The 16537-nt window shown below is 38.7% G+C and overlaps 1 protein-coding gene across 6 annotated transcripts in view; it reads left to right on the top strand.

The window, feature by feature from the left end:
- Window positions 1-16537, top strand: part of TACC2 (transforming acidic coiled-coil containing protein 2) — a 306574-nt gene that overhangs the window by 14820 nt on the left and 275217 nt on the right. For all 6 annotated transcript variants that reach the window (XM_043983128.1, XM_043983126.1, XM_043983127.1 and 3 more), the window contains exons 2-3: window positions 8086-8174; window positions 10254-10313. In XM_043983128.1, coding sequence (XP_043839063.1) covers window positions 8142-8174; window positions 10254-10313 — 93 coding nt within the window. In that variant the 5' untranslated portion in view covers window positions 8086-8141. The remainder of the gene's footprint in view (window positions 1-8085; window positions 8175-10253; window positions 10314-16537) is intronic.

Raw genomic sequence — 16537 nt, 5'->3', positions numbered from 1 at the left:
GAGTCACATGCATTAAACCAATTAAGCTGAGTTGGCATGCTTGTAAATTTTCTGGGGGTGTAAAATAAAAAACAAAATACTTCCTGCCCTCTGGAACTTACATTCTACAGGGAAAAGACTACAACACACACACAGAGATAAAGACAAAATATTTGTCAAGCAAATACAAAGTAATTTGAGTTGGGGAGTATAACAACTGGGGGAACTTAGAGTAGATGGCACGTGAACTAAGCCTTGAAAGTAATTGGGTGGTAGGGATGAAGAGGGAAAGTATTCCAGGTATGGGGAATGACCTGTGAAAAGGCAGTTGTTGTTGAGTCATTTCAGTTTTGTGTACTTGACCCCTTCTGGGGTTTTCTTGGCAGAGATGCTGGAGGGGTTTGCTATTTCCTTCTCCAGCTCATTTTACAGATGAGGAACTGAGGCAAACAGGGTGAAGTGACTTGCTCAGGGACATGCAGCTAGTAAGTGTCTAAGACAGGATTTGAATTCAGGAAGAGGAGTCTTTCTTTGTTTTTTTTGAGGGGCAGTGAGGGTTAAGTGACTTGTCTGGGGTCAGACAGCTAGTTAAGTGTCAAGTGTCTGAGGCTGGATTTGAACTCAAGTCCTCCTGAATCCAGGGCCAGTGCTTTATCCTCTGCTGCCCCCTAAGAGGAGTCTTTCTGACTGCAGGACCAGTGCTTTATCCACTGTGCCACCTAGCTGCCCCCAGAAAAGCAGAGATAGGTGCCCTAATCAGTGCAGTTCAGGATTTGTGAATATACCCTCACCTGAACTCAAAAGCTAAGATTTAGACTCAACAGGAAGCAGTATGGCTTTGCTTCCTTTCAAACTCCTCCAAATAAATCTAAAAAATTTACCAGACTGAATCCTAATTGGGAGATTCCCTGCAGAAAGTCACAGTAGGCCATTTCTCCACTCCAGGTAAGCACAGGGAGACAGAAGCAATTGAACACTATTTAATAAACCTAAGGAGCTCAATTACAGGGTAAAGACTTGCTATTTGACAAAAACTACTGGGAAAACCTGAAAGTAGTCTGGTTGAAATTAGATTCACACATAAATTTAACACCATATGTTAACATAAGCCACAAATGGATACAGGACCTAGATATAAAGGATTTTATCATAAACAAATTAGAGAAACATTCAAGAAAATGTGCTTCACAATTTTGCAAAAGTTAAGAATTCTTGACCAAAGAATAAATAGAGGTGATCACAGGAGAAAATAATGGAAAATTTTGATTACATAACATTGAAAAGCTTCTGTACAAACATTGTCATTGCAAAAAAAAAACTACAAGGGTAACAGTTGGCTAAGAAAAAAACCTTTGCAGTAACTTTTTCTTATAAAGTTTTCCTATCTAAGATAGACAGGAAACTGATTTAAGTATATAAGAATGAGACATTCTCCAATAAATAAATGGGCCAAAGATATGAATTGGTAAATCTTAAAAGAAGAAAGCTACCCATAACCATGGGAAATCCCTAACAGAAAGAGAAATGCACATCAAAACAACTCAGAGGTTTCATATCAAACCCATAAAATTGGCCAAAAAAAGACCATAATTCTTCAGTGCTTCAAACCTTTTCTTCTAATTACTTATAGGATTTTTTTTCCTTTGACCTGAAAGCTTTGGATTTTGCCTATGACATTCCTGGATGTTTTCCATTTGGGTTTCTTTCATGAGTTGATTAGTGAATTCTTTCTATTTTTACTTTGACCTGTTGTTCTCGTAGGTTTGGGCAGAATTCTAAAGGGCTATAAATCTGTGCATACCCTTTGACCCAGCAATACCACTTTTGGGTCTTTTTTCCCAAAGAGATCAAAGAAAAGGGAAAAGGACCCACATGTACAAAAATATTTATAGTTGCTCTTTTTGTGGTGGCAAGGAATTGGAAATTGAGGGGCTGCCCATCAATTGGGGAACGGCTGAACAAGTTGTGGTATATGAATGTAATGGAATTCTATTGTGCTGTAAGAAACTATGAGCAGGAAGAGTTCAGAGAAGCCTAGAAGGACTTACATGAACTGATGATGAGTGAGGTGAGCAGAACCAGAAGAACATTGTACACAGTATCCTCAACATTATGTGTTGATCAACTGTGATAGACTAGATTCTTACCAATACAATGGTACAAGAAATTTCCAAAGGACTCATGATGGAAAAGACTCTCCAAATCCAGAAAAAAAAGAACTGTGGAATATGGATGCTGATTGAACCATACTATTTCTTTTGGTTTTGGTGCTGTTTTTCTTTTTTGAGGTTTTCCCTTTTTGCTCTGATTCTTCTCTTATAACATGACTAATGCAGAAATATGTTTAATGTTATTATACATATATAACCCATATCAGATTACCTGCTGTCTTGGGGAGGGGGGCAGGGAGGGGAGTGAGGGAGAAAAATTTGAATTTGGAAATATTATTCATTTCTTGAAATATTGAATGTAGGTTCTTTATTTGGTTATGATTTTCAAAGAGTTGATTCTTAAATTAACTCTCCTTGACCTGTTTTTGAAGTTAATTCTAATATTTCTTGTTTTCTCCTGGAATCACTGAAATACATTTACTCCATTCTGGGATTTTAATTTATTTTTAGGGAGTATATGACCTGTGTGAGGCTCTTCAATATACTCTTCAAGTCTTTCAGGCCGAACCATTTTTTTCTTTGAGGCTCTGCTTGTATTGTTGGTAATGTACTTTCTTCTTATGGGTTCACCTCTTTGTTGTCTTTTAACACATAGTATTTCTTCATAGTGTTGGAAATTTTCTTCCATTTACACATATCTCTAGTGTCAGTTTCTGGTTTGGGACTTTATGTCCCAAAAGACCGGGTTCTGCTGTCACACACTCTTGCATGGAGTAAACAAGCCATATTGGGTCTCATTCCCAATTTCCCTTGCCCCTGTGAAGGTTTCTACATCCTCTTGCATGTATGGGGCAGCCTTCAGGCTATACTAAAACATCCTTGGTTAAAGTTAAAGGCTTCAGGCCACTCCACCCCCCACATCCCCACCACATGCCTCTACTGGTTAAAGTGTGAGGGCCTTCAGCTACCTTGAACATCCTAGATTAGAGTACAGGAAAGTTCCCTACTTGTTTACCTGAGTTTAGCCTTCCCTGGCTTTCCTGGCAGGAGTCCTCCCTCAGTGTGTAAGTCACTGAGGAGGAACTTGGAAGGACAATGTTTGAGCCTCCCCAACATCACCAGAGAGCTGCCTAGAATTGAGAGTATGTACAAATCTTTCAAAAGAATCCCAGTTGCTTTTTGGGAATAGCAGATATTTAATAGGAGAGGGAGATGATGGGGGGAATTGATCAGGGACCCTTGATGTACTGAATCTCCCATTTAACAGAGATAATGAAATGTTAAAGATTTGGCCCCTTTCAGACTTTGAATTCAAACATTCAAAATTTGTAAAGTGTATAAAACTTTCCTTAAGTGAACTATTCAAAGATTGTAAAGGGGCACAAAACCAAGAATGGACTATCCATAGCTTATAAAGTAAGTGCAAAGAAACAATCTCGTTATTTTATTTTGTAAATCCTTATATAAGAATATCTCCCCAGTAGAATGATCTAATATAAACTCATTAAGAGCAGAACTATTTTATTTTTGTCTTTGAGCCTTAAATGCCAATGCATCCCATGACATGTATAGTTTTTGTGTTTTTTTTTTTTTTGCAGGGCAATGGGGGTTAAGTGACTTGCCCAGGGTCACACAGCTAGTAAGTGTTAAGTGTCTGAGGCCGGATTTGAACTCAGGTACTCCTCAATCCAGGGCCAGTGCTTTATCCACTGCACCACCTAGCTGCCCCCATGTATAGGTTTTTAATACTGTTACCCCTTTCATTTCATGGGGACTAGGGGCATGGCACCCCATGATCTGGAAAATCCATGTAAAAATTTTTGGCCCTCTTTTTGTACCAGAGGAGAAGTCTGAATTATTATGATATTAAGAGATAAAATATATTGATAGTATACATAACTACACATATATTTTATGCATTTCTGAGTGTCTAAACTTCATGTCATCTGCTGGCCTTCATGTGTTATCTGTGGCTTCTGCAAAAATTCCCCCCCAAATTTTCATTTAATTTCTCGTGCAGACCCAAGATCTATGGAAACCTCAATGGAGAAAGTTGTGATGTGGAAGGGATAACTGTAAATGCTTGTTGATTGATTGGAAGGGATCCCAGAGATCATTTAGTCCAATTCTTTCACACATAACAGATGAGGAAACTGAGGTCCAAAGCCAGAAAATGATTTACCCAATTTCACAAAATCTTTTAGTGGCAGACCCAGGACTGCAACCTAAGCCTCTTTACCCTTGGTCCAGAGTTCTTTCCTCTTCCCCCAGCTCCAACACACAACCCAAGTCTGTATTTGAAGAGGGGACTCCTAGAGACATAAAACTCCTTCATGGTAAAACAAAGGTGACTTTCCCAGGCCATGCCAGAGCTTGAGGGGGAAAATATCGCCTGGCAGGCAATTCCTCTGGCAACTCTCCAGAGCGATCTCTTCTTCTCACATATGAGTTGGTCCCAACTATCGACGATCTCTGAAAACATGATGCATTTGTGCATTTACTTATCAGAAGCAGGGTTATACCTTAATAATCAGAAATACAAATGAGTACCTGTTTATTGCTTTTCAGCATTATTTACTGCAAAATAATTCCCATGCATAAAAGGCACATTTAATTCCTTTTCCCCCCAGACAGGAAAACTCCAGTTTCCTGCTTTAATGTGCTAAGGGCAAATAAGCATACAGTATTCCAGAGAGTTTTCATGCTCTCACATTCAACACCGCTGTTGTAAATCACTGACATAGTTTTAATCTGGATAAGCCCTTTCTAAAAGGAATTCTGCTGATGGAATAATTGGGAAAGGCCCCAGCAGTGAAGGCGACGGACTCGTTATTAGCGCTAGTGTGTTCAGATCTCAGTTTTCTAAAATGTCAGCTCTGTATTAGACAGAAACTCTCAGGAAGCCTCATTTAAGCCATGCCCTGGCTAAGGAGGTATGAAGTCGAGCTGGTTTCCGTCATCCAGGGCTGGCTGAGGGTGGAGACAGCACTGTTTGTTAAACTGGTTAAGGTGGCTCAGTTAATTCTCGTGTGAGGAGTAGAAGGGGCACATCCAGCTGAAAGTAAAATATTCGGGTTTTGGTGGGGCTGGAGGGTGCTGAGCCCCCAGCTCATCTCTTGAATGTAAGTACCAAACAAAGTTATGTTCTTTGATAAAAATTGTTATTGGAAAATAAAGGGGGGGCCTATAATTTCAAAATTTATTAGGAAGCATCTCAAGTCAGGCCTTTCTTATATGCTTTTTGGAAATGCACATCCAATCAGAGGCAGTTTTCCCATATTTGTCTATTTAATTGCTTTGAACTACTTTAAATCTGTTAGTTTTTAACCCAAATGCTTAGTTTTCATTGGTTCAATAATGCACCTTAATGGCAGGGACTGTTTAATTTTTTCTTTGTACCTACATGGCCAGCATTTAATAAATGCTTATTAAATTAAACTTAAAGTGTATAAGAAAATGACTCATTAGAGAGGTATGATATTTGGTACACTGTCTTTTTGGTAAGTAGGAAATACTTTCCAAATGGATATATTACCTCTATGTAGCACTGTAAGATTTGCAACAGACTTTCTTCCACCTCCTGAGGTGAGTAGTACAAGTATTATTATCTCTATTTTACAGATGAAGAAACTAAGGCTCTGAGAGAGCTTTCCTATGCAACTAAGCAAATATCTGAAGGAGGATTTAAACCCAGGTTTCCTAACTTCAAGTGTCTATCCCATGCTGCCAGATTTTTGATGAGATTTTACTCACAGTAAATTCAAGTAATTAATTTCTTCTTATTCCTTATAAATGATAAATTTCAAGGAAAGGGAAAAAGAAATAGATGGTTTTATGATTAGAAGATTTTTTTTAAATCATACTTTCCATAAAGCTTACTAGTTTTTCAAAATGGATCTCGAGGTCATCTTGTTCAAACTTTTCATTTTACAGATGGGAAAACTGAGGTCTACAGAGTTGAAGAGAAATGCCCAGGGTGACACACCCAGCTAGTTACAGAACTAAGACTAGACCCCAAATTCCCTGAGTTCAAATCTTGGGCTTTCCACTATTTCACACTAACTCTTTAGTGTCAACTCCAGGCCATTCTAATGAAACATGTGATAAACTAATTTGTTTTGGTTTTTTGAGTTTCTTTTTTTCAGGTTAAACATTTTTATTTATATTTTTCTGTTCCAATCTATATTCCTCCTTCCCTCCCTCCCCTCCCCCCTTCCCAAGGCAGCAAACAATCTGATATGGGATATATGTGTGTGTGTGTGTGTGTGTGTGTGTGTGTGTGTGTGTGTGTGATCATGCAAAACATCACCATATTTGTCACTTAATGAAAGAATGTGAAAATAGCATGTTGGAGACTGTTGAAAGACCAATTTGACTCAGAGCCTGGTGTCTTAGAAAGAACAGGGGCCTGAGATCCTGAATCAAGTCTCAGTCTTGCCACCGAGTAGCTGGGCAAAACTGCCCTAATTTGCCTCATCAATTCAGTGATGAAGAGGGTAGGAATAAATGATTCGAGTTTCCTTCCAGCACTAAAAGTCTATCATCCTATGGAACATAGTGTCACTCTTATAGATTATATAGTATGCTTACAAAGATAGAGGCAGTGTGATATTGGGGAAAGCAAATGATATGGATTAATATCCTACTTCTAATGCTTACTATGTACGTGACATTGAGCTCTCTGGGACTCAGTTTGTTCATTTATCAAATAAGGAATTTGGACTTCATGGTCTCAGAGATCCCTTCCAGCTCAACATTTATGATAAGCTTTATATTCTTTATAATTTATATGCTCCCAGGGGAGGAAAAATAAATGGATTTTTTTTTACAATTAGAAGATTGTAAGAAAATGTAAACACTGAAAAGACAAGCTGGATTTTGACTCAATTTGCAATCCCCCTAAGTTTATAACAGTCTTGAAGAAAATAGTACTAAACAGCTATGGGATCTTTTGTAACTATGTGAATGCAAACGATCACCGGTATTATGATCATTAATAATAACACGATTTAACATATTTCCACCCACATTAATATGCATTTTTAGTTCAGTTGTCCAGACAGCCCTATACAAGGAGGAAGCCTAAGTCAGGCTGTGGAATCCAAAAACTTGGGTTCAGATCCTACCTGTGACACAACTATCTATGTGAACTCATTCAAGCAGGTCCCTTCACCTTTCTGAATCTCAATTTCCTCACCTGTAAAAGGAGGGGTGTGTGCTCTAATTGGACTTTAATGCCACTCCATTTTCTTAAAGCAGGAGAACTACACTGACTTCTTCAAAGTCTCTTGCCAGAGTAATGTAATATGTATATGTATATGTATATGTATATGTATATGTATATGTATATGTATATGTATATGTATATGTATATGTATATGTATGTACATCAATAGATATTGATATATCTGCATATCACTTTGATAAAACATTATTTAAAGAATTTTTAAATGCTGTTGATAACCCTTGTCACTGAGTCGTATTGTCACCAATAGTGGGGAGGCAGCTCTAGGCCTCCCACTTCCAAAGCGAACAGTTAAGGAAAGTGAGCAGTAGCAGGCTGGGCAGAGTCAAGGGCAGCAGGATGGACAGAGGCAGGGGCAGGCTGGGTATCAGCAGCAACAGCTGCCTCCGACTCTAATGCATGGCTCTTGGCAGGATCATGTCTTCGTTTATATAGCCACTTGGAATCCAAGAACACAGTAACAAAACTGGCTTTTCGGCTGTGTCTGCCAACTTTAGGGTGGTAAAGAAAAAATAAAATAAAAATGAAACAAGCGACTGCCAACCCATATTGGGGAAAAGAAAAAAAAACCCAACTCCTGGGTGTCAATTCACTCTCCAGAGAAAAGTTTTCCAAATAGATTTTCCATGATGAATCTATTGGGATAAAGCCTGCCACTGCTCATCTAAGCACCTCAGAGCTGGCACCTAAAGTAGGGGTCCTCTTTTCTTGGGTTTCACAAAGATTTCTATTCTATTTCTTCTCTTGCAGTTACCTGTCTTTTCCTAATTAAGGAGGGCCTTCTGAGAGAGTCTCTGCCAATCACCATGGGGAATGAGAACAGCACCTCTGATAACCAGGTGGGTGTGAAGAAACTGCCTCCCCTCCCTTTCTTCTCCTCTTTCCCTTCCCATGCTTACTCTCTCTATTGAAGCTTACTATTTTCTGCCTGGAAATGTCACCACCACCACCACCATCAGGCCACCTGCTCATTAGCAGGCTTGAAGAAGCAAAAGGTGATATGAGCCTTATGTTTAAATAAACACATGTCATCATTCAATCTTTTCCAGGATTCTGTTTTAATTAAGGTGTAGCCTCTTTTTATAGACAACGGTGGGCATTTTCATTCTCATATCTGTACCACCCTATTCTTTGTGAAATAGATTTCACAAATTCTTTGTGGACTCTGTAATTAATAGTCACATAGTTCTGGTAGTTAGGTGGTTAAAATAGAATCTTCCCTCTCTGCCCCAGAAAGTTTTGGCTGTTGGAAGGTTAACAAAAAAAAGGGAAACAAATCTATATTACCCAGAGCTGTTAAGGAATGTGAAACAGATTGTCTTTATGATAGATAAGGTTTCAATAACTTTTCTGAGCCAAAAAGTCCTAAAATTGAAGATTGGGTTTCAGTTGCTTAATTGTACACACACAGATGTAGTATTTCTCATCCATTGAGGTTTCGTAGTGGAAAAAAAAATAAAATTCTGGTAATATTAATCAAATGTGTTGGCACAGTCTCATTTAGCTAATTAATACAGTGAGAGTGTGATGCAGATTTAGAATGTAATGGTATTGAATTCCTCAGATGCGAAAATTAGATCTAAGAAGTTGGCATCCTCCATCTGGCTTTCTGCTGCTGTTGTCTCCTTCTGATGCAGGTTTTCTTAAGAGGAATCCTGCTTTGGCAACTACAATCCAACCTTGGAGATGATACTATTTTGATTACTTGAGGCTTAGTTTGGGAAACAGTGGGATGCTTTGGAATAGGGAGCTCAAACACAAAAGGGAAAGTGGGAATGGGGGTTGGTCAGAGCTTTGCAATTCAGGCCCCCTGGAGGAGGACTACAAGTGTGGGACAAGCAACTTAAAAGGTACTCTCAAATAAACTTTTTTTAAAGACAAATTCTTTTGATCAATATGGATTTAGGAACCATCTCAGGGAGAGCTGCTGGACCTCAGGACACAGATCCTTCAGGAAAAGGGATACCACATATAAAAAAGAGACAGAGATCCTGATATAGCATGAGGATGAGTAGGGGGGACATAAGGAAGAAGTGTTCACTTGGGGTCCAACCACTTGGGGAGTAGGGAAAGGGGAGGAAATAGACAATCTGGTAACTTCCTATTTTAATTCAACTAAATCCAACAAACTTTTATTAAATACCTACTATGCACAAATACTGTAGGGCAATAAAGACAAAAAATGAAATTGTTCCTGTCCTCAAGGAGTCGGTCAGTTGGTCAACAAGCATTTAATGAGGGGTAGCTAGGTGGCGCCGTGAATAAAGCACCAGCCTTGGATTCAGGAGGACCTGAGTTCAAATATGACCTCAGACGTTTGACACTAGCTGTGTGACCTTGGACAAGTCACTTAACCCTCATCGTCCCACAACAAAACAAAACAAAAAAACACAAAACCCAAGCATGCAACGAACAGTGAAGAAACAAAGAAAGATAAAAGACAGTCCCTTCTCAAGGAGTTTATAGTCTGCTGAGGAGGGGTGCCACAAATAGTTACTCAAGTTATATAAGGAAAACAGAAGTGGGAAGAGAGCATTAACAGCTGGAGGAAGATCAGGGATGTTTTCACAGAGGAGTCAACATCTGAGTTAGGTTTTGAAGGAAGAATCTAGGTAATTTCATGGGGCCTACAACATGGGGGAGGAAAGCAAGTGTATCCTGTGTGGTTTCAATAACTGGGATACTCAAAGAGGAATCATGGTACTTTCTTTTTCCTTTTAATACTGTCTTGGCAATCATTTAAACTTAATTTTACCTGGATACAAATTGGGGGGGATGGCTCAAAAGATATAATTTATTCTGGCTCCCATATTCCATAGGGAATACCTTGACTCCTATATCTCTAGCACTGCTGCTGACAACAGGTGATTTGGCTCATGTGCAGCTCACTATAACCATTTCACTATATTTGATTTCAGTCAGAGGATGCTGGATCAAATAACATCATCCTGCTGCCACCAAACCTGGGTGTACCACAGGTACTGGAAAACACGATCAATATGCATGGCTTGCATTTCAACCATTTGAAAGCATTTGTGGATGCTTTCCAACTTTGTATTTGGCATATCTGCTTTGGAGCTGGGTTTTTTTTTTCTCCCCCGCTCCCTCCGCACCCCAACAAGTTGTGAAACATAATCTAAATTTGATTTCTTTTAAATATGTGGGTAGGTTGGGGTTTTTTGGATAAGATTCTTTTCTGTATGTATGCAAGAATGTGCTGATTAATATGCTGTAGGGAGCTGGAGAAGGTCTTTGTTCTCAATAGTAAAATAGATGCTGGGTATTACATCTCTTTTATCAGGTAGCTCTTTGCTAGATTCCTTGAGTTATGTTTTGAATCTTGGTTCATGGCAGCACCATTACTCTCTTTTCTTTTTTTTCTTTTTTTTTTTTTTTTTAGTGAGGCATTTGGGGTTAAGTGACTTGCCCAGGGTCACACAGCTAGTAAGTGTTAAGTGTCTGAGGCCAGATTTGAACTCAGGTACTCCTGACTCCAGGGCCGGTGCTCTATCCACTGCGCCACCTAGCTGCCCCCAGCACCATTACTCTCAATAGGCCAAACTAAATTGAGGTGAAAGACTGGCATTTCAAATTAGTGTCAATTTCCTTATGCAGTGTTATACAGGACAGAAGTCATACTGTTTTAGCTTATATAATAGTCATTTGGGGGACCTTGAGGATAGAAAATGATGAGCCAAAACTTTGCATCAATTTCATCGTTTTTATGGATTGTTGCTTTTTATGCACTGATTGTGGATTACCATGGCTTAATTACACGGTAAATTAGCCCTTCAATTAACCATGGAGTCACTCATTACCTTTCCATGTGACCTTGATAAAGTGCTAGAAATATAGGTGTGACTCCATGATTTAAAAAAAAATAAAAAGGAGCCACCCTAATTCAAACTTTAGGAAGTTCAATACTTAAAATATTTACAGGTTCAAAATAGACTGTAGTCTTTCTTTATTACCTCCAAGATCTAATACAAAATCCTCTGTCTAGCTTTTAAAGTACTTCATAGGCTGGCTTCTCCTTACCTTTCCAGTCTTATACTTTACTCCCCTCAAAATGTTCCACAATCCAGTAGCATTGGCATCTTTGCTGTTCTTTGCACATGAGACTTTATTTCCTGACTTTGTGCCTTTTCACTGGTTGACCACCATGCATCAAATGCTCCCTGTCCTCATATCTGCCTTTCCTTGGAGTTTCCTGACCAGAGCCCAACTTGGTGGGTATAGACCTTGGGACAGTAGGCATGAAGATTGATTATGTACTATGGGTCCAGCTTTCAGAAAGACTGGTTTCCTTTTCTTAAATTCCACTTTCTGCAAGAGGCCTTTGCTAGTCCTTTGCAATATTAGTACTTTCCTTCTAAGTTTACCCTGTTTATATCTTGCATGTATAGAGCTGTTTGCATGCTGTCTTCCCCATTAGAATGTGATCTCCTTTAGGGAATGGGCTGTTTTTGCCTCTCTTTGTAACCCCAGTACTTAGCACAATGCCCGGAACGTAGTAAGCACTTAATAAATGTCTATTGACTTGATCTGTTAAAGAACTTAGATATGAAGGGATCCTATCCTCAGTTTCTATATGAAGAAAACAAAGCCCTGAGAAGTCGTGACTTTTCCAAAGTCACTCAGTTTGTGGGTGTTCAAACTCAAACATGAATGAAAGTCTCCCAACATTCAATCCTGTGCTTTTTCTACTATACCAATTCTGCCTCCCCCACACTGCTCAGCAGAAAAATAGCTGGTTAAGTCCCCTTTAGTCATCCATCATGCATTAAGTTCAGCAGAGTTTTGCTTTTAGAAAACATCATTTCTGGGGGCAGCTAGGTGGCACAGTGGATAGAGCACGGGCCCTGGAGTCAGGAGGACCTGAGTTCAAATCCGGCCTCAGACACTTAACACTTACTAGCTGTGTGACCCTGGGCAAGTCACTTAACCCCAATTGCCTCACTAAAAAAAAACCAAAAAAAACAAAAAACAAGAAAACATCATTTCTATGCTTCTGGTTTGGCATTTTCAGCCTTTCTTACTTACCATTTAATGTCAATAATGATTCATTAATAACCCTATTGAATCTGTTCAGTAAGCCTGTGTTACTTAGGATATCCTCAAGTGTGAGTCCTGGAAAGACAAACCTAAGTTTAAAGTCTCTTCTCAAAAATCACAAGTCGTGGATAGAGCACTGGTTCTGGAGTCAGGATGACCTGAGTTCAAATGTGGCCTCAGACACTTGACACTTACTAGCTGTGTGACCTGGGCAAGTCACTTAACCCCAATTGCCTCACCAAAAAAATCACAAGTCATAAAATCCCATCAATGTTTCTCTTTTACCATACAAGAGGACAAAATAATTCAACGTAAAAGGCTTTTAAATACAAAAGAATAAATAGCAATTTGATCCAGACAAATAAGGGCACATTGTACTATAGGTTCTCATGGCACTTGTAGGGGAAAAGAACATATACAGCCTGAACAACTCATATTACTAGGGTTTCATCCTAATGCCATACCATCTGGTACTTCCCCCCCTCCGCCTCCCCGCATCTAAAATTATTACTTGTTGCTTCTCTGCAGAGCAACTGGTGTCATTTTCTGGTCTGTTTTCTCAGCTGAAATGTAAATTGCCTGTGTCATCTACTATGCTGCCTTCTGGGATGTTGCTGCTATTTACTTAGTTTTCACTAAATTATAGCTGTTATGTAGCTTCTTTGAGATTCTATGATTCTATGTAAGGGAGTGTTGATAGCTCTTTTAGCCCTTAGACACATGGCTATTTCAGGTCTTTTTATAAATCAGACTCACAAATGGATCCAGTCAGTATAACAAAAGCCCTTAGAACAAGTATAGCTTTTTGAACTTGTTTCACTCCCTATCTACTATTTGCAATAAGGTGAGAATTTTCCTTTCAACTCTCTTCAGGCTTCAGGTGATGGGCCAAGAAGACTATCCTGAAGCTTCACTCTAAATATATTGTAGGTGAGGGGGAAGTTATATCCAAAATTCTTTTCTTTTTTTCTTTCTTTTTTAATTTATGGAATAAAACAAGCATTTCCATAACAGTATGATTTTTTAAAAAGATGATTGTGCATGAAACTGCAAATATATCCAAATTTCTTCTCTCCTTGTACCTGGATATGTTATGTTTGTGCCAAGACCAAATTTCACTAACATATAAAAAAGACGATTGAGACATCACAGTAAAGTTTGTTTAGAAGAGGGTTCTTAGCCACAGGTCTTTGAATTTATCTTTAAACATTTTTGATAACAATATTTCAATATAATTAGTTTCCTTTGTAATTATATGTATTTTATATTATACATTTTTAAAATTCTGAGATAGAGTCCATAGGCTTCACCAGATGGCCAAAAGGGTCTATTACTCACACATACTCACAGAAAAGGTTAGGAACTGCTGGTTTTAGAACTTAATATAACATTGATGCTATCTTCCAATTAATTCAATTAAATTGAACAGATCTTTATCAGATGTAGCAAGAATGTGCTAGGTATTGGGAAAAGATATAAAAGATATAAAATTTAAATAATACATAGTCTTTGTTTTCATAGTAGAGTATGGCACATACACAGATAAGACAGAATAGAACACTTTGTTATATATACCATGGGAGGATACAAAGAACTATTAAGTCCTGCCCTTACTTTTCAAGCAATATTATCCAGGCCTCATTTACCCAGGGCTTGTTAAGTCATTTTTCAGTCATGTCCAACTCGTCATGACCCCATTTAGGGTTTTCTTGGCAAAGATACTGGAGTAGTTTGCTATTTCCTTCTCCAGTTCATTTTACAGATGGAGAAACTGAGGTAAACAGGGTGAAGTGACTTGGCCAGGGTCATATAGTGTTTGAGGCCAAATTTGAAGTTAGGAAATAAGTCTTCCTAACTCCACACCTGGCTTTCTATCCACTGTGCCACCTAAATTCCCATCTAGGGCGTAGGGGGCTGGAAAATAGAGGTTAGGTTCAGTTTGAGAAATGAAGTAATACTAGCTGGAAAGAACTGTGACTTCCCGAGGGAAAAGACTAGATGAAGGACCCATTGACTAGAAGGAGAATTTTTTTAAAAAATGTATCTGGAAGAGATAATTTGGTGCTTTGAAGATGTGCCAAGCTAATTGAGTCATATGAGACTGTGTACTCAAAATTACCTTAACTCTATGTAGTTTAGACACTGAGATCTCCTTAAATTATAGCAAAGCTTAGTCACAAGCTTGAATTAGTTCTGAGTGTTTTTTGATTGAGGATAATTAGCAGAGGTGAGATACCACCAAAGAAGAAAAAGTGAGAAAAAGCTGACTCTTTTTTTTGAGTTCCCAGAGTGAAAATTTCCCTAGTGCCAATGGTAGTAGGAAAGAAGGGAGCAGCATGTCTGATTCTAAAGACTTCCTTGGGGTTTCCTGACAGGAATCTAATATATTTTGGGGCAGTATAGGACAAACTTTAAGAAGAACTTAAAAGCCAGATAATAAAAGTTTGGACTTCATGCTAGAGGTAGTAAGTACCCATTGTGTTTTTGAGCAAGAGGCAATATGAGGAAAAAAAATTTATGAAGATTATTCTGATCATACTATCAAGAAATAATAGAGATCACCTAGGAATAATAGAGTACCTAGGATTAGGGAGTTGATAACCACAAGGCACTCTGCCCTGGTCAGACCCCATCTATAATATTATATTCACTTATGGCCACCACAATTTCATAAGGTCATTGGTAAATTGGAGAGAGTCCAGAGGAGGGTAGTAAGGATAATTGAGGGCCTTGAAGATCATGCTAAATGACAGTCAGGGGATGGTAACCCTGGCAAAGAGAAGATTTAGATGCAAGGTCATGATAGCTGTCTGTGAGTATTTGCAGAGCTATCAAATGGAAGAAGAATTAGGTTTGTTCTATATGGTCTCAGAGAGAATGGAAAGAAGCTTTAAGAAGTAAGATTTAGGTTTGGAGTAAGGAAAAACTTCCTAACAACCAGAGACATTCCAAACTAGAGTGGGCCAGCTTGGACATCTTTCTAGCTGGAGGTCTTTAAGTACAAGTTGGATGACCACTTGTTAGGGGTCGTCACAGAGTAGGTTCTTGTTAAAGAATGCATCTGATTATATGGACTCTGGTGTCTCTTTCGAACTCAGAGATATTCTGCTCTTTTTTATCTTCCCATATTTCTTTGGGAAGCCAAACTTGCTCACTGGTGTTTTTTCCTGACTGGTGTCAAATGCTTTAATAAAGGCTGTTCAAGGCAGAATAGAAGGTTTTCCTGAATATCTATATTTGCCAGGCTGTACAACAATCTCATTGCCTGTTGTTTTACATTGTGACTGAAATCCTCCTGGTGGTCCAGATTCTTCCTAGTGGACATGTGGCACAGAAAGCAGTCTCTGCAGAAGGACCCCTTTATCTTGCAACACCAAGGGTGGTGAAAACTTTAAAATGGAAAGACACCCATGCAGGTATTTAACTAACCTCTTTTCCTACTTGAACACTGTGTCAGCTCTTCATGCAGGAAGGCAGGACATATTTCTGAGGATGGTTTTGAAAGTCTGAGGGGACAAATTACCTTATAGTTACTCACTTGTATCTGTGTTGCATCGCTCTAGTATAATATATGTTCCCAGAGGGCAGGGTATCTTTTGTTTCTATTGTTTTATCCCAAGTGCCTAGCCTAGTTCCCTGAATACATCCAAATCCTCAGATGGATCTGTGACCTCAATGATTTAGATATTTCCCCCTAATGATGCAGATCCTAACCCTTCCATCCCTTCCCAACTCTTGTCCATGCCCTCTTGTAAGTTTTCCACAAAGACGCATCCAACTTAGCAAACAACCCTTGCACCTAGTAGGTGCTTTGTAAATGTTTGTTGAAATGGGGGAAGAGTATGAGGGAGGAGTACCTTTGATTTTTTTGTTCACATCAGTTTCTGGACTTAATAGATATCACTGCTGATGCCATTGTTATAACTCAGCTTTGAAAAAATTGGGAAGTTGATGCATATACATAAAACCTAAGTATTCTCATCCAAACTCCTCCCCTACATTTAAACCTGGAAGGTACCTTAGAAATACAATAAATTAATCCAATTCTCAATTTTCACAAATTATTTCCTACCCCCTTTTCCTAATTTCCCTATTTCTTTTATCATTCTGTCACCCAGGTGACAAAGCAACCATCCTTGGAGCCAAT

This window comes from Dromiciops gliroides, chromosome 2, assembly GCF_019393635.1.
Source record: "Dromiciops gliroides isolate mDroGli1 chromosome 2, mDroGli1.pri, whole genome shotgun sequence".
Lineage (NCBI taxonomy): Eukaryota > Metazoa > Chordata > Mammalia > Microbiotheria > Microbiotheriidae > Dromiciops > Dromiciops gliroides.
The sequence above is the reverse complement of the archived record's forward strand: the minus strand, read 5'-3'. Positions and strand labels throughout refer to the sequence as shown.